Below are 27,339 nucleotides of genomic sequence, written 5' to 3'. Positions count from 1 at the left end.
CCTTACATCCACACGCCAATCCACTTCCAACGTGGGCATGCAAAATGCCGATATTACTCGTAAACTGAGAGAGAAAGGCGAAGCGGGAGAAGGAGGCCAGTTGCCTGCAGAAAGGAGTACGAGGCACCAGAGGTTCGTCCGTCCGTACTCCCGCTTATCTCACTTATTGCTTAGACAATTATAAATAGTGTACTTATTAAGGCATCTCTACAACGCTCTGACTGACCCAGGGCCAAGCAAGGAAGGACGACCCACCATCATTGGAGACCATGTCGAGATCCAAGGACCTCTTCACCAAGTACGACCTGCCGACAAAGACCTGCGTCCATGCCCTCTGCGATGGCGAGATTTGTATTCTTAATCCCATCCACATGAGGGACGTTCTCGAGTGGAAGTACGTGTCTTGTCTCCATGTCCCGATGATGGGAGGATTCAAGAGGTAATTCATTTATTCATCTTTTGTACGTGCGGGCCGGTCGGCAGCCGGTATGCTGATTCAGCATTGCTGAATCAGAATACCTACTTCAATCAGCATTGCTGATTGAAATGAATGAATCCATTTGTGAATGAAATCGATCAAGGAAATTAACTTTGTATGAAAGTAAATTTGCATAAGAATTTCATTGAGAGATTTCAGTCATTCATGGATTAATATTCATTCTCACGTATTCTCGGTGTATGAAATCGGACTTATTTTCTCATCCTTGACAGGTTGAAGGGGACGAGGAAGGTGACGAAGGGGAAACCTCAACGGCTAGCGATTTACTATATGAAGCGTGTTAAAAAAGGGAAACATGTGAAATTGTGGAGTGGCGAAGAAGTATTTGACTTCATACAAGCACATAACATCACATTAACCGTGGATTTATTTACATTTAACCCCAAGATAAACTGCGAACTTACTATGGAAAAAAATATCTGGTGGCGAAAGTGTATGGTCGAGGTAAGCGTGGGCGTTATTTTGTTTGTAAATTTGTGATTAATCCTAAATTCGCTCATTATGCAACTACGTATTAGTTGTTAAAATCAGTTGTGTTTTACAGGATGTATCAAATGGACAGGAAGTCCTTCAAATACCTGCTGTTAACTTAGTGGATGATGAAGTTCCAGTAATTGATGAGTACCTACTGACCAGTGTGTTTTCTAATGATCGGGCATGTACTAAACGAACGCATGTATGTTGTGACTGTGAAGACAATTGTAAGGTATGAATATAACCGCTATCTGATTATGCATATGTATCAGAAAATGGCGTTTGAAATGCTAAAAATATATATAAATGGTCTTGATTATTTCATTTTAGGACAAGTTGAAGTGTGCATGTTTTCTCGAGACTTTAAAATGTTACAATCCAGAAGAGAGAAAGATACTAAAGAAGGATGAAAACATTGGATATGACTACAAAAGACTGCCATTCGTTAGACAGAACTTGTCTGGAATATACGAATGCAATTCAAAGTATGCAATTCTTCCAATTTGATACAGCAATCTGGATTCTGCAACTTTCGATCTAACTGGACTAACATAATTACTCCTCCAGGTGTCATTGTAACGAACAATGCTTAAATCGAGTCGTCCAGTTCCCTACGAAATGGAAGCTTCAGTTGTTCAAGGATGAGGAAATCAAGGAAAAGGGATGGGGGGTTCGCACCTTGAACGACATCCCGTCAGGTTCATTCGTCGGCGTGTATACGGGCACGATGTCGCAGGAGAGCCAAGCTAATCTGGTATAATAGTTTTATAATTTACAAATGTTAACATTATCGTCTGACAGTTCGTTACTTCTTTTCTTCACTGCTCACTTTCTAGAAATGCAGCTCCGCCGAGTGGTTAACAGCTGGAAAGTGGAAGTATATCGTGAATCTGCAAGTAATGCAGAATGCGATGAAAGAAACTGTCAAAATCAAGCCGAGAATTGAACCCAAAAACAGAACAACGAAACAACTTGCCGTGAAGTCTGTCCCGCTAATCCCTCAAATCTCGTTTGGTTATCTTGATCTCAACAAAGTCTTCTCAGTTTCGCCAGATGTTCTGGGAAAGTACAACATCTCCCAGCCAAAACTTAACGTTGAAATGGCGAAATCGCTATCCATTAACGTCACCAAACGAAATATGATACTGGAATTCTTGGAAGCGAAGAGAAAGGAACAAATGCTAACAACAGGCCAAACCCCGGCTAACCAAGAGATTAAGAAGAATAGTAACAACCTTACTAAAAAGACTAAACAATTCTTAACTTATACTTCAACCGCAGAAAATTCTACGTACAAAATACCAGAAAATCTTCGTTTTAATTTAGTATTGCATAAAAGAAAAATACTCGTAGCCAAGAAGAAAGGACAATCATCTGCGCCTTCATCTGCAACTTCCACTGCCTCGCTAACCATGCCACTGCCGAAGAATGGTGAAATCGTTCCTGATACATATCTCCCTGTTGTTCAGCTCTCCAATATTTTGACGGAAATAAAAAAATTCAAAGTTGACCCATTCATCGATGACAACGATGAAAATAAGCCGACCAAAGAAGGGGTAAAGGAAATCAAGCTTCAGGTCGTCCAGGCGAAGACAGAGGAAATAGTGGACAAAGCGAAAAAAGTTCTAAAACCAATGCGAGGTCGTCGAAAGACGTCCAAACCTGCAGTGAAGTCTCAACAAACCGTAGCAGCGACACCTGAACAACACTCGAGCAGAAGCAAACGGACTTTACCACCACCGTCATCCCCCTCATCTGCTGTTGCCAGTGGGTCTAAAACAGCCAGCACGAACAATACCGCCAAGATCCCACGACTTGAACTGTCGCCAAATAAAGGGCAAGCATCGAGGATGGCTAGGAATGATGCATTTTCGCCTCCACCACCACAGGTTGCTCAACGAACAAAAGTTATTGCTGTTCCTGCTAGTCGTGTATCACCGCCACGGAATAAATTGCCAGTATCTCCCATCAAGAATCTGGCAATGTCGCCTCACAAGAGTTTACAAGGGTCGCCTTTAAAGAAAGCTGCGTTAAAGGTGAAAGGAAAGTATGCTCTCCGACAGGCAACCGAAAACAAAAACTACACGTTTAAGCAGTATGACCACTTGCTGAGAGTGCAAAAACATTCTAAAATTCAGCCAAAAATTAAGGTTTCGAAAGATTTATATCTCATCGATGGGAGGAAGAAGGGTAATATTGGACGTTACTTGAACCATTCGTGTGATCCAAATGTCTATTGTCAATACGTTTTTGTTGACACGCACGATGTCCGCTTTCCCGTGGTGGCTTTTTTCGCAATTAAAGATATCAAAGCTGGAACGGAACTGACCTGGTCGTATAATTATGATGACGACTGTGACATGGGCATTGATCCACTAGAGTGCAAATGTGGAGCCGATAATTGTAGAGGGATTTTAATATGTTAACCAGACACTAAGAGTTTTTATTAGTATGAAAGTTTTGACTTGTTTGATATGATGTATTAAGTTCTTGCATGGCATGACTTAAATTTCTATGTATATAGAATATGGACACTGTCTTCGTATAGTTTAAATTTTAATGTTGGACTGAAGGGGATTACTCTACGATTCTGATGTCCTTTGAATATTGTGCAGTACTTGGTTGATGAACGAATTAGAACCAATCTGTGGCCCGCCACACCCCCTCAAAGACACTGTTTTCACTTGTTCCCAATTTCCATTTTATCGATATTTAGAAATTTCCTGTCTTCATAATTCTATATATTTGAATAGTTGTTTTATCGTCATATCGATCTGTTATCGAACTCAATTTTTGATCTTTCTAGTATATCAATCAAGTATATTGTAATCTTTTCTGATGATTTTCAAAAGATTGTGCTTGATTGAAGCCAATTATCAAGATCAAGAAAATACAAAAATTATCCAAATTCACTCCAAATTCACTCCAAATTTAATTTGTGCAAAGTTAGGAATAAGTGAAAAGGGGTTTTATTCGTATCCTTGAGGGGACCAGGGAATAAAACCCTCCTTCAGTTTCCCTACACTCGCTAATACTACAACATTTCCAAAGGCATCAAAATCAGAGATTGCCACAATTATTAAAGTAATGAAAAAAAGACTGTTTAGGTTTGACAAATAAATTAAAATCGTTAGAATCTTACAATGAAATATATATCTCACTGAGCGACAAGAATTATTTGAAACTCATTTTTACTCTGTAACGATTACTTTTATTGGATGTTCGCAAATTGAATATAAATAAATTTTTAGGAATGTATTTTTAATGGTAGTAAAACATTATCGTAAGGATCAGCATAACCAGATACGTTGTTACCATCTCCAATAGTATATTTTGGAACGGGGTTGCCAGCAATGACTCCTTCAGTCAAGATGGAACTTTTAGTTGAAGCAATCGGGAATATAATCCGCTCATTGTGTTCTCCCCACGCCATCACGACGATGTCCCGCGCTCCAAGCATGGGAAGTATTAAGGCTGTACGGAAACCCTGAAATTAATCCATATGGTCATGTCATGAGCAAATTTTTGTTAGCGAGCATATTAATTAGTGCACTTATTTATTGGTATTACCTCAACGTAACGATACTCATGGAAATAAACTCCTTCCTGTGGGACCACCGTAATAAAGTAGCAGTTTTCTTGAACGCAGACATAATCTACTCCCGTTACACTCCACTCAGTTCTGATAGTTTGAACCGTAACAAAATTTTTCTGGTCTTCATCATACTGCAGTATCAACACTTCTCCATCCCCAGAATTTCCACTTTGTGCAAATGCAACGAAACTGAGAATCCTTGCCTTTCTATAGTTTGCTCCACTATCAACAATTTCAAGGAAAGCAACGTCCACGGCCCCATTCGTTTTGACATCACGAAGCAGAATGAAGTTCAGAGTGTGTGAGGACCACCGGTAAATAGCAGAATTTGTGAGACAACTGTCAGTCTTTGGATCGCGATTATTGGCAATTCCAAGAACCCAGTCGCCCGCAACAGAGAAGATTGCGATTCGTAAAGGTCCGTAGGAGGGAATTCTTTGGACAAGAGTCAAACTTTTGGGGTTGACGCGATAGACGAAGGTGACAGAGTCGTGTGTATCTATATAAAAAAAACGCCAAATCGTATTGTAAATATTCCAAGAAGGTTAATTACCACTAAACTCTTTTGTTTGTTTGTTTAACATTACTGATCACTTACAGTTTATAGCATCATAAAAGTAAGCTAACACTAAGTAGTCACTGCCTTGTGAAGAAAAAGATTTAACGTCCGACAAGTATCCAATGCTCGAAATATTGAGTAAAACTTCATCAGTCTGTATAGCATTCGTTACGACAAGTCTCGAGGTTTTTTGGGACGTACAGCTTTAAAAAGAAGCAATTGTTATTAAAATTTAAAACACTCAAATGCTCATTATTAATGTCAAATATGTATCACGTATTTGAACATACGATTTGTTGTATGAAACAGAGCCATCCACAATGCTGTACAAGTTGCTCGTCGGGCTTGCCACAATGAAAGTATTCATACACTGGAAAATGTTTGACTCGTCCGCAACAATGGTGGAACCATCGATTTGAACCATTTTAACAGAGTTGCATTGGCACCCCTGTGGCATTCCGGACCCATCCACGTCGACATCAACCGTGTTATAAAGTGAGATAATTCCCCCGTTCGGCATTTCCGTAAATTCCACCCTGCTCTGGGGTCCCAGCGCTTCCCAGCTCTGTCTCAGCCTGACATACTCCAACCAAACTGGGGGAAGGGGTAGGTTTCCTTTCAGTTCTGAAATTTGTGCAAGTTTAGCAGCGGTAGGTTTCGACTCGGGCGTGTCTACGGCGCGAGACTCGATTTCGGTTATGGTACGAGCTATCTTATTTTTCAAATCGTCCAGTTTGTGGTTGTTGACATCTTTCCCGATTTCGATAGAGTCGCTTATTGTGATAAGTTTAGTGAAAATAAAGGGACGAGTCACTATTTCGCGTTGACTTTTCAGGTAAGTTTGACTTGAAACCTCTCCGCCCAGGGTCGCGAAATTGTAGTTGTTAATGTCTGTACTGAATACGTTGCCATCGACGGAGACACCATTTTGAAATGTCTTTTTCCCCAAAATCTCTTGCTTCCCGGTCCCATTGTTGAAAAAAATATCTGATACTTTGATCCCATTAATGAATTCTACGTTACAACTGTCCTGAATTGTGAGGGATGGGACGGTGTAGTTTCCTCGAAGTACGTCATCCCCGTCTCGAGTTACTCGATTACTTAGAATGTCAGCCAGATCGAATCCTTTAGACTTGTTGTACTTGAGATCGCCTGTGATGTCTAGATCGACGAATTCCATGTGATCAATGGTTCGATCGTCAGAGGCAGTGACGAGCCAGTTGTAGTCACCTTTGTGGTTGAGGTCTGAAAACCAAACCAAAAGTGTTTTTAAAAAACTTTCAATTTCCAATCACTGTTTATACTTTTGCTAACTACCTACCTCTAACAGTCAAATCGTCCACGTCCATTTCATTTGGAAAGTATTTAATGCCGAGCACGGTACCGTAGGAATCTTTCCATACAATCTTGCTCAACTCAGTTTTCAAGGCAAGTTTCTGAATTTTGCGAACGTTTATTTGTTGCACTATTAGACTTTGGTCGTTAATAACTAGTCCTTGTATGAACGTATTGTTCCCTTCGAGTTCCTACAATAAGAGATAATTCATATTAAAATTACCGTGATTAATTGGAAAAGTTATTTGCATTACCCATGACTGATCGCCCAAAGCTTCAAGTTGTATGTTTTCCAAGTCGACATCATTAATCCAAGGACGCGCTTGGAGTTCATCGGCTTCAAACCCTTCTAAAAATACGACTTCCGCGCTGATTTCTTGATCCGTGTCCAATGTGACGGCATTTTCTAAGAAGTGACTAATTCCTTGAATGTCGTTACGATCAGTTTGCCAGGTGAGATCTCCAAGGACTTCGATTTCAGAAAATTCTCTATCATAATAACCGCCTTCGTGCCCGTCCAATATCTGTCACACAAGCATTCTAATTTATTGAAACTAATTTAACTAAACGGTCGTTTACTAATCAATGATCAATCAGATCTACAGTTGATCGATAAAATAAATAAAAAATAATGTTAAAAAATAGTCATCCCAATATGATAGGTATTGATAAATGATAAAATTAATAAAATATCATTGTATTTCTACGACTCACATATTCTGTGGAGTGACCATTTACTAAACCATCAATCTGCAGCGGACCATTTACAACAACATCCCCAAAAAACGTTATATCTTCATCCACACCGCATGCTTCAGGGTCGTTGACAAAGACGAGATCCTTTGATTTTATTCCATCGATCGTACCCACATTGAGGTTTTCTAAGTTAAAATACATAGTAATATATCATGTATCATTATCTCATTTGTATTAATTATTATGAATTATTATAAAATACCGTCAACAGTCAATGTGTCAAATGTGAATCTTCCAGTCACATCTTGTGGTTGATTAAGATAAAACGCATATTCCTTCAGATTTGGCAATGAAATTCCATTAACTGTGCCGCACTCGAGATCACCTTCCACATGCAAATTGACAAAGGTCTTAGTGCCATTTATTCTGTAAGCTGGAACTATGTCACGACTGACGACAACCTTAGTCGGGGCAAAAAAAACAGTCAAGGACTTAACCAAACTATGTAACAATGCTTATGAACCGCTATTGCTCACCCGATGCAAATATTCATCCAAAACTATTCCATTAATAGATCTCACAAATGACGGTCCTTGTCCGACGGAAACATCTCCACGAACAACTTTGATCGGGAACTTTAAAGTTTGAACTTCATGCAAGTAGATAATATTACGGAACAGATCGGTGACATTGACATCGTCAATATTTTGTACTTCAAGTGTTGATGCTGTAAAACACAATAAACAATATACTTTTTGAATGAATTATTCATAAACTGATTCAACGTAGCTGCAAGTTACCAGAAAATGAAGCATTAAAGACGACTCTTCCACGAATGGCAATTGGACCATCTTTGTATGCCGTTGTTTTATCCAGCTCGAGAAGATCCACTCCATTCGTAAGTCCTCCCACACCAATGTCCACACTGGTTATTAGCGTATCAATGGTCACTTTGTGTTTGAAAATTTTTCTTCCTCCTACAAACTGATTATCTTCAAAGTTCAGAAAGACCAAATCTTCTGGAATTCTGACTCGATTTAAACTTTCAATTTCAGCCCCACCCTCCATCTGGACTTGAGATTTGAACGTTTTCGTTCCAGTAATTAATCTTCCGTCGCTTCCTCGGACAATATTTTGAGCAAACAAGGATAAGTCTTTGTCATTCAGAGTTTTTCCGTCTGTATGAAGCACATCGCCAAAAACGATGATGTTGTCAGAAAAGTAGAGTCGACCAGTGATTGGTTCCCCTTTGTCAATTCGGACGAGGTCTCTCTCCAAGTTGAGTCTGTTTAGAGTTCCGGTCCTAAAATCAGTCAGAATCTGAACCTTCCTACCTGTCAGGTCTAGCGGCCCTTGGATCACATTGTTTCCCTTGGAGGACCAAAGGTTGTTTTCAAGGCTGTCCATGGTATGTCCGTTCAGAGTTTGTGTCTCAAGACAGTCAACGACTAAGGGCGATTTGAACATAACAGGTTGATTCCGCTGGGTGAAATATGTATGCGTTCTATTCAGTTTAGCGAGCTCGGAAATGTCCTTCTCTCCAATGGTTGCGTACTCTTCTATCGTTATATCCCCAACAATCTTAAACCCCTCCAGCTCCACAGGTCCAGCAATAGTGGCATTCTCATTTTTATGGACGGCGGACTCCACCAGAGCAATTCCGTTGATCAATCCTGTCTCCAGATTGAAGCCCCTTTGGACGTTGAGGGTTCCGGCCGTTATGTTGGAGGAGATCTGTTTGGTGCCATTTACGGAAAGTAGATCGGAGAAAGCAACCTCTCCAATGGATTGGGCGCCTAAGGCTTCCACGTCAACTTTGTCGAATTGGAGGTCCCCTGGAATTAATTTAATTCACATATTTCAACAACTCCCAGCAAGCTCATACATACATTCAGTTTGCAAACCGCATCCATTTTATGCAAATTAATTAACGTTATCTTGAGATTTGTAAAAACTCTTCGCAAAACTAAAGCTAATCTTTAAAAATATGACACGATTTAAAAGATTCCAAACCTTCAATAACTTGGTCTCCACTGTTTCTAACCACATTGGTATAAAAATCTTCCCAGTTGTTTCCATTAACAAATTCGGGTTCAAGGTTTATGATCTTGTTTGGCTTAGAACCAGCAAACGTTTTCATTCCAGTTGATGTTTGGGGAGGACCATCCGTGTGCAAGACAGACTTGTACCATTCGGGAAAGTTTTTCTGTGTCAAACAATGAATAAAATTAAATAATAGTTTCGATAGGATTATTTATTAGTATTAAAAATGCCAGTACGAACATCATTAATAAAACTGAAAGTAAATCCATTTTCCCCAATTAGGTTTGCCGCATGCTTGAACCCTTTGATTTCCTTAATCGGGCTGTTCTTTAAGACCAGGTCAGAGATAATGATCCCATTTACAGTGGCGTCGGCCGGCATGATGATTCCATCCGGAATTGATACGTCTTGTTTGAACACGGTTAGTTGGCTCACTTCTTGTGCTTCCTCTTCAACATTTCGAGAGGGACATATTTTCAACAGGAAATTGTCTACTTCCACATCAGCGATTTTGGATGGAAGAACCACTTCTTGTCCTGACAGTTTGTTAAATGCCCATTCGCCAGTGATTCTTTGAGGTTGGTCAGTATTCTTTTTAAGAGCATATTCCAGTATATCTTCTAAATCAACGTTGTTTAATACCTTCAACTCTAAGTTGGTATTGAGTGCTCTTATCTCTTTTATCTCCACGTGATTCAAGAAATTATAATCGCCACTGATGACTCCAGGCTTATTAGACATCAATACATTTGAAAGTTCGTTCAGTACATCACGTATTAGATTTCGAGATTCTTCCAAAATACTTGCAAGTGCGACAGAAGGTGGGGTCAGATGGTCTTGGTGGTAAAAACCTTTAGGAACAATCTTGATTTCTTCAATATTTGATACGCTTTCATTAAACTTTATAGAATCCATGACGTAGATCGTTCCTGCAAATATATTATCTCCATCAGTGGTCAAGACCGTTTTCTTTTCTTCTTCCAGTACTGGAAGTATTTTCTCGTCTTCATCCAATCTCTTTCTAACTTCACCCAAACATTTAGCCAGTTGACTCTCTGTCTCCTTAACTTGACTGACGGCAATTTCTTTTTTCTCCAACGTTACAGCGTAAACTTTGAGCACCGATCGACTACTGTTATCGGTTTGGACGAGAGTAACAAATACTTGGGAAGACGCTGGTCGTATGAATTTTGCTGACACGATCCGTACATATTTAGTAGGAACAGAGCTGCTATTACTGTTCAGAACGAGTGATCCTGATGTAGTGGACCACGTGTAGAAATGGAGACTGGAACTTTTCGCCGCAAGCAATAGAGGACCTTTATCCAACGGAAGGAGGAATGAATCCATGAATAGAGTTGGGCCAAAATAGTTATCTAGTGTTTGCACGGGGATAAAATCGAGCCCCCCAAAGACATAAGAAACACTTGGTTCTCTCGCATGCCCAATCAACAGATAATGTTCCTCAAGAACTTGGTAGTATTGCAGCGAGACAGGATTATTACTCCAAAGAAGTTGAACTTTCTCCAAGTCCTCTTTATCGTCCATTCGTAGGATCTGAGTTCCAACCTGGGTGAAATATGTAAATTTATTTTATAAAACAAGCTGTTAGAACCCCATTTAGTCTTAAAGTAACAAATACCTCAAGGTTCCCACTCGAATCTTCTGACTGAGCAATGGCAATGTACTCCTTAGAATTTATGGTAAACGTTTCAACAGCAACAGCACCTCTAGTCTGAATAGTATGAATTTCATCCATATACGTTCCAGCCCATCGTAATATCCTGAAACCATAAATATCAAGATCTTCATGTTCAATTTGTATTCCAATCTTTGCAACTTCTTGACTTTGTAAAGTTACCAGGTTTATAATTAGTAAAAGTTTAAGTGTAAACAAAGTTGATAAGCAGTTTACCAACTCAAACCTCCGAATGGTTTGCTCCACAATTTAAAAATTTATATACAACTTACGGACAAACTGTTAAGGAGTGAACCGCATTATCATTCGTAATGACAAGATACAAGTTTTTCTTGACGGTGAAGAATTTCCCTGACGTAGCTACCCCATGATTACGAATCTGTTGACGGAACATGGGCGTCAAATCCTCTCCATAAAGAGTGTAAATGGTTGAAAAGCTGCCATTGGTATTTGAAATGAGGACGAAGCACTTTTGTTCAAATTCTTTAACCTAAATTATCAAATAATAATCAGTTCTGCACAAAACAATCAATTTTTAAACGCAACTCACATGCAATACTCGATCCCCAGAACCAGTTTTCCACTCGTCATTTATCTTGGTTAGTCTCGGGGCTGTCACGTTCTCAGTAAAGTAATGTTGTTCCGGAGTAAATCCAACAAGTTTGTAAATGCCGTCGGGTTGGAGGACATACCCGAATCCATGACAGACAAATGGGTACACGAATTCTGAAGCAACTTTTGTTTCTAGATAATTGTGAGATGGATCCAACTTGACGTCATAAGTGAATCGACCATAAGCTGTGAACAAAATTGATAAACATGTTTTTTTAATAATACACTTTTTTAACCGTTGAACAAAGAAGTAATTACTTACATCGCTTTTCTCTCAGGCTTTCTTCCCTGTAGAAGTTAATAAGCTCTTGGTTGAAACGTTGGACTTCCTCTTTGACAATGTTTTTCACTGGCGAATCCTCCCTCATTTCTTTCTCGTCTTCAAGCTGCTCTTCTGGAAACAGTTTCGTCCAATCGAATCCATCCCAAGAGTTTTCATCCGCCCGAAGAAAGGTGTCATCCCCGGATTGATAGTCAAAATCAGGTTTACATTCCGATTTATTGACGAATGCAACAATCACCAAACAAAGCAGCAGCCCCCAACACCAGGTAACACAGGGATGATTCATCATTATCCTATTATCTGTCTGTGGATCACCAGACCAGGGAGCAGCCTGCTAGCAACCTTGTTGGTTACCAAATGATTCTGAGGAGCTAAATATCTCATACAGCGCACATTAGTATCTAATGGGTATATTAGTAGATTATATACTCCTCCAAATTCCAATTTTGTAGAATCTTACTAGTACCTATTGATCCATGGTGTATGTATGGTAATGCGGACTTTCAGACCAAAGCCGTGAGGAAACCTGTGCACGTTGCTTTTATTTTGGCTCCGGAGCGACACAAATTATTTGAAGGTCTCATCAATCAATCAATTTCATACAAAATAAGTTATTTTAAATAACCCAAAAAGTGACTGCCTCCGTAGTCCGTACGCACAGTTTAAACAAACGCTCAATTGAGCTTAAATACATTTGTATAATACAAATTGTATTTGTGTAACACAAATTGTGTTGCAAGCAATTTTAGTTTTGACGATCTCACATTTCTTCTTGATAATTTTATATCGGTAAACCTAAGTTGGGTTAAGCCTGTGTGTGGCACAACAGACAGTGCTCCTTGTTTGTATCTAGCTTTATAATTAGTCATGCAGGGGAATCTCAGATGAATTACACTTGTAATATGTTACAAGTGTATACGCCCGTCGATTAGCCAGTCACAATGATCCAGTACGTTTTAAATTGGATTATACAACATGATAAAAGAAATATTATATGTACCTAATTTTGTGAGAAATTTTAAGAACACTTCTTGGCCATGTCCACCCTCCCATGATGTCGCAATCGAAAAACTGACTTCAGATTCGAAATCAGCGACCAAAAAACTATAAGAATCGATATTTTCCCACCCCCAACAACGTTGATATAATTAATTGAATTATTTGTAACAATTGTAAACATAGAACATGTGGACATGTAGATATTGGCATATCAGCCATAAGCCACCCCTCCTTTTGAAAACCCCCACTGACCTTTTTGAAAGTTTTAATGCACAAAATGCAAGATCATACTGCCCTACAACTAAAACATAGGCTGATTTGACCAGTTTCAAGTCAGGTCATTGAAACTTTTCCTTGCAAAAGTGACCACAGTTTGTGGTTAGGGGGACAAAGTTGCCTAGTACAAGTTCCGTTCCGCAATTTTTTTAGTCTGCGGGAGGCGCTCGTGGGGGACGTGTCCCTGGGTGAGCTCCCCATTGCAGCTGCGCCCCTGGACCGCCTCTCTGGGGAGTCGGGTCCACCCGTGGTTTGTCCCACAGCCCCGACTCTCTTCCCGTTGGAGGGGTGGTCCGGGGGAGCAACGCTGCAAGGGGAGAGCCTTACGGGAAGGTCCCCCCTCCAATGCTCCTCCCACCAAGCAGGCTCACCGGGTGGGGAGCCGGCGGGGCTTGCCAAAAGTGCGGGTGGCGCTTGGCAAGTGAGAGGGGCTCTCTACCTCCAACCCTTGGGTGACGCCGCTCTTTAGCGATACCTCCCCTTGGGGCCGACCGGGTTCCCGAGTTCGAAGCCTTAATGGGGGCCGATTTACGGGTGCGCTCCCACCTCGTAAGGCGAGGGTCAGACGGGCCCCCTAGGGGAACGCGGTTGCAGAGGCGGCGACGTGGGCAGGGCTTTCCCGGTCGGTGGAGGTAGACGTCCGCGGACGCATTCGGGCGTCCGCGGGGGCCGACCCGCGTGGAGCACGAGGGAGCGACGTCCTCGTCGTGTGCTCTGGAAACGCCCTTTTTAGGGGGGCCAACATCTCCCCCCCACCCCTTATGAATGCATGGCATGGCGACAACCTTTGTCGCCATGCCATAATTTCGCCATTTCTCGTCCGATTTGCATGAAATTTCGACAGAGACTTCTTATTGGTCTTGTCGACATGTCGCAATGCTCCACCTACCGCCACCACCTTGTTTTCGCCAAATTTCGTCGCCATGCCATAACTTCGCCATTTTTCGTCCGATTTCCATCAAACTTCGACAGAGACTTCTTTTTGGTGTTATCGACATGTCGCAAGGTCACACTCACCGCCACCACCTCGTTTTCGCCAAATTTCGTCGCCATGCCATAAATTCGTAATTTTTCGTCCGATTTGCATCAAACTTCGACAGAGACTTCTTTTTGGTGTTATCAACATGTCGCAAGGTCACACTCACCGCCACCCCCTTGTTTTCGACAGATTTCGTCGCCATGCCATAATTTCGCCATTTCTCGTCCGATTTGCATGAAATTTGGCACAATGATTCTTATTGGTGTTGTTGACATGTCGCAAGGTCCCACCCGCCGCCACCCCCTTGTTTTCGCCAAATATCGTCGCCATGCCATAATTTTGCCATTTATCGGGCGATTTGCATGAAATTTGGCACAATGCTTCTTATTGGTGTTGTTGACATGTCGCAAGGTCCCACCCGTCGCCACCCCCTTGTTTTCGACAGATTCCGTCGCCATGCCATAATTTCGCCATTTCTCGTCCGATTTGTTGAAATAATAATGAGAAGTGAAAAGTAGGCATTCAGATTCAGTGCGGCATTGTACCCGTCCTGGTCATTGCATCGACAACTCACGGCACGGTACCGCGTTCCTGGCGATTGGTCGGGAAAGGATGCGTCACGACACCCGTTCGAAAAGTCAGATCCTCCACAATACCTTTCAACCGGGATTATCCCGTTCTGCTCGGCGTAAAATTTGCTGGTCAGAGGAACTAAGGAAACGGAAGACACAGAGGGACATGTTAGATATGAAAGTGGAACACGGAAAAAACATTAATGAGGTCGTTAATCGGGGTCACTTTACCTGAACACAGGCCCCGATTTAGGGGCGGGCAACCCGGGCCGCCGCCCGGGGCGCCGAATCCCTTGGGGGCGCCAGCAGGCGCCCGGGTTTACACTAGATATAATTGAATTTTCCTATTGTAAATTTTGAAAATCTTTTCTTGGAGTCTTTATTTTTATCAAGTTTTAACAACTCATTGGGACAGTTCTGATGTTTTCATGCACCTAATTGGACGTAATTCTATACAAGTGGCCGGAACAATGGTTTGTGCAGAAAAAGTATGAACGATTCTCCATAAAACTTCTGACAGGTATATTCTGCAGAAAGGTTTAGCACAATTGTGCATAATTCTCAGGGTTGGCCAAGATAATTTTTTTCAAAGATACAAGATAAAAAATATTTGAACGAAATCCTAAGATACTAAATACAAATAATTAGAGTTACACAAGATACCAGATACAAGATAGATTTTATCTGCTGTGATCCCAGATACAAGATACAAGATATTTATTTGAAATAATTTTTTCAAGATACAAGATAAATTATTCGGAGCTTGCAAATAACCAACTATGCACCATTTGATTTTTTGTATTGTGGCCGAGTAACTTGTTAATAAGAATAGTATACGACTCTTAACTTGCATTATAATTTATAATGCAAGTCCTCACCCTCTGTTTATAATTTATAAACAAATGAGAATTTCCAACATTTCATGTGGTGACCCATACTGATTTTTTAATTGTTCTATGGAGTTGAAATTATTATTACCAGTATATTCATTTGAAATTAGGAATAATTGCTCTAATGGTGGTACAAATTAGGAATATAAAGGCAAATTACAAAATTTTCCAACGGCGAGGGTTTATTTACTGTGCATAAATAAATATAGCGACGTTATACAACAGAACCTTGCATCTGACTCGGCAAAGCTGTACACTAAGGTTTTTCAATGATCATTATTCCAAGGTTTAATGTTGCCAAATATGCAAGTTTCTCGGGTTTTCACTAAAAAAAAGTATCTTGTATCTTGACTAGTATTTCAAATAAATTCTCCAGATACAAGATACAAGATACAAAATACTTTTGCGAAACGTTCAGATACAAGATAAACTCCGTTATACAAGATACAAGATACAAGATATATCTTGTATCTGATATCTTGTTAAATTATCTTGGGCAACCCTGAATTAATTCTGCATATTTTGTGCAAAAATTGTTTCGGCATAAATTTTTCTGTATAAAACCCAGCCAAATATCTGTGTAAAATCCCTTAAATTTTTCACCCATTATGGTTGTGAAAAATTATTCAACCGTTAAATAAATGATAGAACAAATTTCAACCAAGTGTTGTGTTCTTGTGTTAACCTCTATTTTGCTCAACTTGTATATTTTCTAAAACTTAAATTTAAAATAATATGCCAGGCAATACATTTAGAGTTTACGCTGTGGAGCAAAATAAATTGTATGATATAAAAACACTGGCATTGGTTACATAGCATCTTGACAGCTTGCTCGAGGTAGCCCAGAAGAATTGTGGTTTTATGCATATCATTCCAATTTTTTATAAATTTCAAGAGGACTCACTATGCAGGTCTTCTACAAGCAAAACTGAAATCTCCATGCGACAAATTTGATATTGTTCACAACAGAAAATAAGCATCACCGCACTTTTGCATTTTTCATAATACGCTCCTTTGAGCGCTTGGTACGAATTGTAAACTGTTTTTTCCAACCGAAACCTCGGGTTTCAGGATTTTCGAATTTTAGCGCGAATCCAAAAATTCGAAAACATGTTTCACTAGAACGGCTCACCTGGCTTATAAAAAAATTAGTAGTCTGCTAATTTGAAGTTCAGCATACCTTGCCAGTATTTTAAATTCATCAAAATTATAAACTCGTTCAAATTTTCAAACATTTTGCATGTGGATTTTTTTATAAATGAAGTAAAGCATTCTGAATAGACATAGTTTCGAATTTCTTGATTCACGCTAAACTTTTGAAAATTTGCAGAATTAAAAAAAACGAGGTTTTTGCTGGAAACAACTTAAAATTCACGTTTCGCGCTCAAACTACCGCATTATGAAAAATGCAAAAATACGGGGACGTTTTTTTGTGGTGATCAAAATAAAATTTACCCTATGGAAATCTGTGTTTTACACGCAAATGACCTGCACTGTCGGTTTTTTTAGGCATATTTCCAATTGCGGCATCGGTCTCACAGTTTGTTACCAATTTTAACAATAATCACGAAGACATGTAAAAGAACACTCATATGTTTCTCTATTTTTTTTTTAAATTTACATAGATCTAATAAATTTCGTGGTATTGCTAATTACATTTCCCAAAATTGGAAGGCATTATATCTAAAAATATTTTTACCAAAACGTCATGAATACTTGCAAATTAACAAATTTTTCCATTATACAATTTTGGATACTACAATTTAAAAAAGTTTTATACGTCCAAAACGACACACTGAATCATTATTGACCAAAAGCTATACCTACATAATTTTAAAATGGCGCAGAAGTATAAAAGGTTCATTTGCGATAAACAAAAAGCGAAGCACACCTCCTAACCAGCGCACCACGCGCGAACCACACCAGCAAAAGTCTAAAACCCGGCGAACCACACCCGGTGTGATTCGCGGTGTAGTCGGTGCGCAATTTTTGCGAACCGGTGGTGCGCCGATCTAGAAACTAACAAGTGTGCCAAAATCAGGATTAAGAAAATCAGCAAAAAAATTTCACATTTTTGCATGTATATGTAGGTATCTCGAAAGTTTGCTGAGCCCGCCCCAATATTGTCTGTATTACATAATATTGATCTTCTCAATATTATGCAATTTCAAGCTCTTATACATTAAATCTGTAGGAGCGCAAAGAGTTTACTATCTCATTGCATATGTTGTATATGTCCATTCTAATAAGGCCTGGGTAAGAATATTTTGCGCAAAAATTTGACTGAGACAAAAGCTGCATGCGAGCGCCGAAGGCGCGAGCGGCTAGGGGCGCCTAATTTCTTTGCCCAGGTAAGATTTTGGGCTAGATCGGGGCCTGCCTGAACACAATTTAAAGATATCGTGACGGTGGTGGGCTCATGGTGCAATCGTCATTCCAAGAACTGGAGCATTCGTAGCACCGAATTCGCGAGACTGGAAAACGCAGAAAATTATTCAATCATGAGTTCGAAAGTCACTCCTATCTAATGAGAATCGGCTGTGGTACCCAACGTATTTCACAGAAATCAAAAACCCATATTATTAAATTTTTAATTGCACGTGTTCGAAACAGGTTATTTGGTCCAAATTAATTTTAAAGAGGAAAAATACGAGTTGAAATAATTTATAAAAAAAACTAGAACAAATTCCTAGAAAAGATTTTAAAATCAGAGATTTTATTAGGGAGGAGAGCCATACCAACTGTTCCACAAACCCTGTTTCCATTTTTAGCAAAAAGCAGAGTGAGAGTTGGACTCTGGTGGGTATCACCACCACCGGCGACTGTCGATGCGACAGTGCCGTATGGTGGTCTGTCTCACTTCTCACTCTCTGCAAATTGTTTACCGGGATTATGAACCAACTCGTGTTGAGATGCTTTTTATCTCTCACACGAGTTGGTTCATCTTTGGAATTCTCCAGTTTTTTAAAATAAAACTAAAAAAGTGGGAGTTTTTTTTATAAAATATTAAAAAAGTGAATCATGGAGGCTCACTCCTCCCTCCCAAGAGAGCAGCCACCTTCACCACCACCCCCAATATCACCCCTGCCACCACCGCCACCCCCAATTTCGACATCACTTCCACCACCACCACCGGATACTACCACACCCACCGAAATAAGCCAAGGTAGGTACCTTTTAAGGTTGAATCTCTGAGAGCAACGGTCAAACGTGTCGAATTTTTTGTCTTGACCGTTTTAGATTGGTCGTGGATTTCAAAAATCGACTTTGTTTTGACTTGTCACGACTGTGTGACCGTGTCGCTTTACCTTTTTGCTACATTTCGATCGTTGTTTGCAACGGATTATTGAAAATGGTATGCTTTAAAAATCAGAGATGGGATAAATATTAAAATTGTTATAATATGTTATATTTTTAAAATTGTCAAAAACTCAGAGATGGGATAGTTTAAGTTGGGGTATATTTTAAAAATTTTCTAAAAAGCCGAGATAGCTTAATTATTTAAATTTTGCAATATTTTTAAAATTTTTAAACAAATAGAGATAGGATAATTATTTAAATTGGACAAGATTCCTGAAATTAAAAAAATCAGAGATGGGATAATTATTTAAATTGGGGAAGATTTTTAAAATTTTCAAAAAATCAGCGATGGGATAATTATTTAACTTGGGCAGGATTTTTTAAATTTTCATAAAATCAGACATAGGGTAATTATTTAAATTTTGCAAGATAATTATTTAAATTAGGGAAGATTTTTAAAATTTTCAAAAAACAGATTGGGTTATTATTAACAGTTGGAAATTTTTACAAAAGTTTTGAATATTCAGAGACAGGTTAATTTTTAAAATTAGAACATGCTAATAAAATTCTATTGGAAGATTCCAATTAGTAAAAACGTTTCAAAGTATGTCAAAAATTCAAGTAGTGGTAATTGTTTTCTTTATAGTACGTCGCTGCGACATTGGACTCTTGATTGCCCACCACCGATGGACTTGTTCTGAAGACGAATCTCGACCTCTAGACAAGATTGTGCAAAGCAGAACTATGCAGTCTGTCAGGCAGTCATTTCCAGGTTTCAATTTCAAACTTATTTTCAGTGATAATTTTTTCTGTGCAAAATGCATTGAGTTTTTTGGACGGCGCCGTGTTCGCACATGTTGTCATCCAAAGCATAACAATAAATACAAAGGCAAAAATGTGAAATACATCACTGCGGAAGATTACTTTACCCAATACAAAGCCCTGGGATTATTACCAAATCAAGCGATATGCAAGGACGCAAAATTCTGCTATGATGATACCCAAGAAATTCAAGATCAAGATTCGGAAGATCCTATCTTTGAAGAACCAGCCTCAAAGAAGAGATTGGTCGAGACGTTAACAAGTATCAAGCAAACAATTTCCCCTTCGGCCCCTGCAATAGCATTGAACAGAAGAAATCTCAAGCAACAAAGTAATCTAGTCACAAGAGAACTTGAGCAAGTAACGAAGACAATCACCACAGGATTCCAAGATGTCGGACTACCAATTCCAGACAAAGAACAACACAATCAAGAACAACTTCTCCAGGATTCTACAGATCTCAACTGGATCATGAAGCACTTGAAGCTAAGATTGCAAGGATGTTCTCAAGCCGAAAAAAAACAACTGCTTACCTTAGTTCCACCGTCTTGGAGTATTAAGAAGACTCAAGATTTCTTCAATATTGGGAAACGCTTGGTCCAGGGAAGCCGCAAACGTCGTAAAGAAACCGACACAATCCTTCCTCCAATAAAACCAAAATCTGGATACAAAATTACCCAAGAAACCAAATCCAATATTCAAGATTTCTATTATCAAGATGATGTGTCAAGAGCCTGCCCAGGACAAAAGGATTTTCTGTCCATCAAGAACAAGGAAACAGGAAGACGAGAACACAAGCAGAAACGATATCTTCTAAGCAATCTCAGGGAGCTCTACCAAAATTTCAAGATTCAGTACCCGGATTCGAAAGTTGGGAAATCGTCATTCATGATGCTGCGGCCACGAGAATGCATCTCGCTAACCAGCAAGGGATACCACAACATTTGCGTGTGCATTTACCATGAAAATGTGAAGCTGCTGTTCCATGCCATCAAGATTTCATCCATCAAGCCTTCAATTTCACAATTAGTCTGTGAAAGTGGAGGCAAGGATTGCTACTACAGACGATGTACAAAGTGTAAAGGATCTACAACAAACTTCAAAATAGCTTTAAGAGAAAACGAAGTCATCAGGAACAACACGTCAATTTCATACCGAAGATGGCTGACGACAGACGGAACTCAATACGTGACTGAGGAAAAAGAAACCGAAGACTTCTTGGACTTTGCAACTTCGGAACTGGAGAAGCTGTTGAAACATCACTACATCAGCAAAGCTCAGCATGAATTTCTTGTGGATCTTCGAAAGAATCTCAAGCCTGGTGAGCTCTTCATTTGGGGAGACTTTTCCGAAAACTACTCACCTGTAATCCAGAATGCTGTCCAGTCCGAATACTTCTCCCACAAACAGATCACTATTCACCCCTTCACAATCTACTGGGCCGTGAACGAAGTTGTATACAACATGAGCATATCTATTATCAGTGATTGCACCACTCATGACACAAATTCCTTCTACGCATTCCAGACTAAGCTCATACCAAGACTTGTTCGAGAGTTTGCTGCTGCCCAAATCAGAATTACCAAAATTCACTACGTTTCAGATGGATCTGCAGCTCAATACAAGAATCGCAAGAATTTCTGCAACTTATACCACCATCAGAACGACTTTGGAATTATAGCCGTATGGCACTATGGAGCAACTGCTCATATGAAGGGACCTCAAGATGCTCAAGGAGGAATTGCCAAACGTCGAGCAAGAATTGCATCTCTTCAAGGTATCAAAATTACAACCGCAGAAGAATTCTTCCTCTGGTGCAGTTCAAATATTGAGGGAATTGAATATATATTCGTCTCGGATTCCGAAGTTCAGAAGATTATTGAAGAAAAAGATTTGACAACCCGGTACGAGACCATCACAACCATTCCTGGAACTCAACAAGCTCACCGTGTTGAAATTGGATCGGGAAAAATTCACCTTTATGAAGTTTCTCGGGACACCACGGTGATGGCAACTAAAATAATGGAATCCGAAGTTGCTCAACCTCTGGTCATCATCGATGAATGTGCCGTCAGCGATTGGATTGCATGTGTCTACGAAAACCAGTGGTACGTGGCCATCATCGATGAAGTGGACCTTGCTGACCAAGAAGTAAAGGTGACTTTCTGGAAACAAAACACCTCAAAATTAAAACTTGGAACCTCTTATATTTCTGAAAACGCGTCCTGTTACATCAAAATTGGACAAATTCTCAAGAAGATCTTCCCATCAAGAGCATCAAGACGTGGAAGGACAATCAACATCTCACTGGAGGAGCAGGAAGAAGTAGACAGACTCTTTAGACAATTTCAGCGATGAATAAGGAAGTGGTGGCGAAGATGGACTTCGAATGGTGGTGTTGGTGACTGTTTCCCAAAGATATTTTTTAATAAAGTTATTTATTAAATCATATCATTAAATAGTTTTATAAACCTGTTGTAAAATAGGTTTATAAACCTATTTAATTCATTCAATTTTACGAAAATAAAATCTCTTGGTAATTTAGTCATGATCGCATATCGCAAATTAATTCATCAACTTGGCTTTCAATGACTTGTTTTTAATTGGTAAGAATGTTAGTTTAATTATCGCGCGATAATTAAATTAACATCACCTAAGGCGCAAAGGACCAGGGTCCGAGATTGCTGCTATCTCGCTGATGACTGGATTTTCCAGCAGGAATTATTTATAATCAAATAATTCTTGGACTAAGCATAGTCGAAACCCAAAATTACTGCATATTGTCTACTAAACATTATAATACGAATTTTTTGTAATCGCCGAAATTCATGATTTTTGGCATTTAGAAATTCAGATAAGTTTTTAATTTGGAGCGATTTGGATAAACAAAACTTGCTAATCTGAAAAATTGATAAGTGCCGTCATAAGCTCTATAGCGTCAATTTTCGAGTGGATATCACCATTATAAAATCAAAAAAGCTTAAGTTTTAAATTTGGGGCGATTTGGATAAACCAAACTTGCTTATCTGAAAAATTGATAAGTCCAGTGATAAGCCCTGTAGCGTCAATTTCCGAGTGGATATCACCATTATAAATTCGAAAAAGCTCAAGTTTTAAATTTGGGGTGATTAGGTAATTAAAATATCACAAACTTAATTAAGTTGGGTGGTTGAAATCCATATCTCATTAGTGGCCAGAGTTTGTTACGGCTCTTGCAAAATAAGTCCCTCCCTCAGAAACTTTGACCCCAAATTTCTCGTGGTACCATCGATTCCCTTCGGGCAACAAAAGCTGAAAATGTAGCTCTTCCCAAGGAGAAAAATCTGGCATCGGGTTGTCCGAAGTAAATGGGTGGTACCATGCGTTTTTTAAGGATTTCTGTGTACGTAAAAAAACCGCCAATTTTCGAATTTTGAAACTCTTGATGCATTAAAATGTTCGTATTTCAAGGGGAAGTCAAATTGCAAATGCAAGTATAGGTCTAACTCTTATTCTACACGATGTACATTGACTTTCTCATTTTTCCGAACTTTGTTCCTTTATTTTTATAGGGGGTGTGGTTGCACAGAATTCAAAAAATGTTGTGGTACATTTGTCCTTGTACCCACAATTGCATTTACAATTAATTTTATTTGATTCAATGAAATCGATGCGAAAAGCTATGGAACGTATCCGTCATTTTATCTCTAGGGTATTTACCATACCGTGCTTAGGTGGTTACTGTGCCCAGAGGTGCGTACCGAGTAGCTGTACACCCCTGCACCCATACCCGGTAACCAAATGAGCTCTCAGATGCTCTCCCACCACGTGAGCCAATTTTTAAGAAATTTTTAGGACTAAATTATTTATTGCAATAGTTTAGGTATTTTTGACATAGCGGCACTGGCTGAGTTGAGGAGGTGAGTTAGTATGGATCGTGCGTAATAATACCCCGATTCCATTTAGACCTTTAATTCAAGTATCAATAGACATCAGTTTACAGTATAAACTTTTCACAACTATTTTGAAATCTATGACAAATGGTTACAACACAACTCTAATAGCAATAACTAAATACTATAGCTCATTATTATTACATAGCACCGAGGAGTAGGACATAATTCTACATTTTTTAAATTCATCTTAAGCTTAAATTTGTATCCAGGTCCGGAAGTTAAGGTTGACAGTTTCTCCAGGATGCTTTATCAGCAAGACATACAAGGGTCGCCCCTTCTACACACAGATGTCATCGAAGTTCAAGCAAATTCTGACGTCCATCTCCTCGTGAGGGATGGAGGCTATGCTTACTTTGGTGTGTGTCTTGTCAATCCCTTGGACACCCCACGACCCGACACCCTCGTCCTCCACAAGGTTATTGGTCGAAGCTTGGACGATAGCGGAACCATGTTCAATTTCGATATTCGGGAATTTAAGCGTAATGACATTGCTGAGTGTGAGTGGAACTAACAAATTTATGTCATTAACGTTGTCTATTAATATTTAACTAATCGGACAATATTTATTGTTTCAGTGACGCTCGTGGGTTCGAGGGATCAAATTCATCTCAAGGATGACCGCCCCGAACAACTCATGGTGTCACATGTTGTAACAAAACTAAATAATTTCAAGATAATTGTAAGTTCAATTCAAAATGGAATCTAGTCGAATTTGTCATTTCTATTCAGTCGTATAATCTTGTCGAGATCGTATTTTATGAAACAGATGGATTCAATTGACAAAATGAAAGCGAAGCACGTTACAATCTGTGGCCTGATAGAAAGTCCTGGTCGATATGGAACAATGGGCTGGTTTTGTCTCGTTGTACGAGGACTACTCGTTTGCATTGATACCTTGGAGCTTGAAAATGACAATGACTTTTGGAAAACATTGGAAACACGGCTGCTTCGAAACCCAAACATTACAAAAATTTGTCACAATGGGAGACGTCTCATGGACTATTTATACCACCAACGGGCCATGAGAATTGACAATCTGTTTGATACTCAGGTAAAGGATTTCATAGCATTATTGCTCATTTTCAGAGAACAGCAAAATATTTGAACAGACAAAGATTATTGGTGTAGCTTTAAAGTTGCATAAATATTTGTTCTGTTTGATGCATAGTTTGTTGAATTTATTAAATACAAAATATTTTGAATGTCTGACTAAAGATTTTGTATCTGCATAATCTCAGGTTGCCGATTTGTATATTCGCTACCACCTTCACCGTATCAGGGTATCAACTGAAAGTGTTAAACAAACAGAGTTCAAGTGGGAGCATTACCCCGTGTCAAAAGTATACAAGGAATTCGTGCCCGATCTTCTTCTCCCAGAGGAGCTGAAGCATTTGGAAGAATATGAAAATATTTGGTTTAGTGCGGGCAGCCACGGGCCTTATATTAAGAGACCAGTTCTTCGAGGATGTCCTCACTACAAGTCGGCTGCTCTGGGGGTCAAGTACTTGGAAGCTGTTTATGATGTTCAAACGAAAACCCTGCTATCACAAAGCACACGTTGTATGACGGAACAGATGAAAGTGATGTGCAATACTAATAACACTATATCGGTTAGCTTGTGTTGTACATAAATTCAAAAACTAATGTGTTTATAGACAATGAGATTTATCATTTCTTTATTTGTATATTAGTTGGACCCATTCTACATTTCTCAAAATGTAAAGGACGCGATTACAATGGGAACACCTTTCTTATGGACTGACCGAGCTGAAGATATCAACTGACAACTGATGGCTTCCTCACCACTATGATCTCACCAGCTTCCATTCATTTTATAACCTCCAATGTATGTCATTTACATAATTCGCTAAGTTATGCATTTATGAGTACCTTGACTGACTAGTTTTGATTTATGTAAATATGGTGATATGAATATTTTTGATGCATAATGAAATGCGATTCAATTCAATATAAATAGTCAAGTCAAATTTAATTTACCAAATACTATTTGGTGATCAACTTATTAATCTGCTACCTGCATCGTTCCTATCGTCCATCGTTTCCTCGGTTGGTCACTGACCTTGTTTGCATGACAAGATATTTGAGAATTTAGTTACTTGACTCCTCATACCCACTCACTATGTCTCCCATGCAGAAGAACCGAGGGTATAAATATGAGTGTCGTCTTCTCTCTCTGTCCCATTTGCCATTTTATCTCGGAATTGTCGCACTGCAATTTTCTTCATAGTCGCCAACCTTTCGCATCTCACTTTTTAAACCCAAACTCGGACATCTCTTTTTACGACAATGGCAATTCCTGATCCCGGATTTGGCGCAGGATTCCCAGGCGTTGGTGGAATCGGATTTCCTGGAGCTGGAATTGGGGGTGGGCTCAATCTCGACATTTCCAAGAATATTGGGGGTGGGATTGGATTTCCAGGGCTTCTCGGAGGTGCTGTGCCTGGATGGGGTGGATGGGGTGGACCGTATGTTCCCGTCACACCACTAGGAGCGTTGGGTGGGTTGAAGGGTGAGTTGTGAGATAAAAATATTAAAGAATTATAGACAAAGTTTCACATTTTTGGTTCATGTTTAATTACAGGAGACCTCATAGTGCCCATTGTGGCGATCGGCGTGGCCCTCTTTCTCCTCGTCCTCATCGTGATGGCTGTCAAGTATGCGCTGGCGTGGAAGTTGAGCGTGCTAGATGACCTGAGTGGATCCAAGAAGTGGAGAAGGGACATTGGCTCGGCAGCCGCCCCCCAGTTAGAAGACGACTACATGATCCAATTGGCCAAGGTGGTCACGTCAGCCATCTACTCGGGCTCCTGTTCAGATCGCATGATTTGTGAGGTGGGGGCCTTTGCAAGAGGAAACGCCCAGACGGTGAAGGGGCTCATTTCGTAAGTGCATTCACAAAAATTTCGAAGTAACAAAACAAGGATGATGAAAATGATGTATTTGATTGTGGTCCCAGATTGGTGGATTCCTACGTCCCGGATAGTTATCACACGTATCTTGACATCCTCAAGACGTCTGCAGAGGGATCATTCGACTGCGGACAAAAGTGAGAATTTTTTCATTTTTAATAGATAGCAGATACGCAGAAGTACACAGCTAGATTTTATAATGTCAATAATCATGTCTTGACAAAGCATTTCTAATTTCCTCCCATATTTGTCTATTCCTCAGGTATCAGTGCCAGCCACAGCAGGGTCAACCAGGTCAATCCGGGAATGCAGGAGTCGTACCTTCCCCATCGTCTGTCACTCCACCACCCCCAATAGCCACCCTATTCCAGAGCCAGCCCCAACCCCAAACGCCTCGCCCCCTCCTGCAAACCTTGTTCAGTGGGAGCAATGAGACGCGTCCAATCCAGAAATTAGGCAAATTCCGTCGTCATGTTTCATAACTGTCAAAACTTCCTTAAAACCATAGTCTCATTAGTAATAGCGTTCGAACGATGTGCAAAAATCATCTGAGTTGAAGGAAATCTACTATTTTAAAAATTAACTTTTAGTGCATTAGCGATTTTTCTCTATTTTATAATTTTAGTGGTTTTAGTAAAACCGTTTTACCCTATATCGTATTAGTTAGGGATTAAAATGTGCAACTCTTGGGTAGTCATTTTTTGCAATCTTTTGCATTTTATACTTTGTGATTTTATAAACTCTGTGATACACTAATTCACTCATTACTAAATAACTAAATGAGAAATAAAAATACAGAATCATACAATTAATTTGTAAAAAAGCATCTCTCAATCTCAGT

At 39.6% G+C, this 27,339-nt stretch overlaps 4 protein-coding genes across 7 annotated transcripts; 3 read left to right on the top strand and 1 right to left on the bottom strand.

Moving 5' to 3' along the window:
* The first annotated feature begins 13 nt into the window (after positions 1-13).
* Positions 14-4,161, top strand: LOC110862074. Of its 3 annotated transcripts, none has more exons than XM_022111229.2 (7): positions 14-132; positions 231-439; positions 712-943; positions 1,044-1,205; positions 1,304-1,458; positions 1,541-1,727; positions 1,810-4,161. In XM_022111229.2, the coding sequence occupies exons 2-7, from the start codon at positions 270-272 to the stop codon at positions 3,397-3,399; spliced, it is 2,496 nt and encodes an 831-aa protein (XP_021966921.1). In that variant the 5' UTR covers positions 14-132; positions 231-269; the 3' UTR covers positions 3,400-4,161. The 3 variants fall into 3 exon arrangements, with proteins under 3 accessions (XP_021966921.1, XP_035701087.1, XP_035701086.1); XM_035845194.1 differs by having other exon boundaries at positions 73-132; positions 202-439; XM_035845193.1 differs by having other exon boundaries at positions 99-439.
* Positions 4,148-13,687, bottom strand: LOC110862073. 2 transcript variants are annotated; one of them, XM_022111228.2, is made up of 17 exons: positions 12,262-13,687; positions 11,775-12,166; positions 11,451-11,698; positions 11,173-11,390; positions 10,844-10,985; positions 9,442-10,770; positions 9,172-9,364; positions 7,959-8,993; positions 7,695-7,885; positions 7,421-7,619; positions 7,177-7,343; positions 6,717-6,986; positions 6,449-6,653; positions 5,418-6,372; positions 5,167-5,330; positions 4,544-5,067; positions 4,148-4,460 (listed from the first exon to the last, which is right to left on the bottom strand). In XM_022111228.2, exons 2-17 carry the CDS (start codon positions 12,082-12,084, stop codon positions 4,221-4,223), a joined length of 6,390 nt encoding a protein of 2,129 aa, XP_021966920.1. In that variant the 5' UTR covers positions 12,085-12,166; positions 12,262-13,687; the 3' UTR covers positions 4,148-4,220. The 2 variants fall into 2 exon arrangements, with proteins under 2 accessions (XP_021966920.1, XP_035701085.1); XM_035845192.1 differs by having other exon boundaries at positions 11,775-13,687.
* Positions 12,281-25,561, top strand: LOC110862075. The gene is made up of 6 exons (XM_035845195.1): positions 12,281-12,372; positions 23,778-24,065; positions 24,144-24,247; positions 24,335-24,619; positions 24,807-25,178; positions 25,260-25,561. Exons 2-6 carry the CDS (start codon positions 23,810-23,812, stop codon positions 25,350-25,352), a joined length of 1,110 nt encoding a protein of 369 aa, XP_035701088.1. The 5' UTR covers positions 12,281-12,372; positions 23,778-23,809; the 3' UTR covers positions 25,353-25,561.
* Positions 25,562-25,754: 193 nt separating this feature from the next.
* On the top strand, positions 25,755-27,306 carry LOC110862077. The gene is made up of 4 exons (XM_022111233.1): positions 25,755-26,098; positions 26,171-26,471; positions 26,546-26,635; positions 26,761-27,306. The coding sequence occupies exons 1-4, from the start codon at positions 25,876-25,878 to the stop codon at positions 26,978-26,980; spliced, it is 834 nt and encodes a 277-aa protein (XP_021966925.1). The 5' UTR covers positions 25,755-25,875; the 3' UTR covers positions 26,981-27,306.
* Positions 27,307-27,339: the final 33 nt, after the last annotated feature.

The sequence above is a fragment of the Folsomia candida genome, unplaced genomic scaffold (assembly GCF_002217175.1).
Source record: "Folsomia candida strain VU population unplaced genomic scaffold, ASM221717v1 Fcan01_Sc048, whole genome shotgun sequence".
Taxonomy (NCBI): Eukaryota; Metazoa; Arthropoda; class Collembola; order Entomobryomorpha; family Isotomidae; genus Folsomia; species Folsomia candida.
Note: the sequence above shows the minus strand (reverse complement) of the source record. Positions and strands in the feature narration are given on the sequence as shown.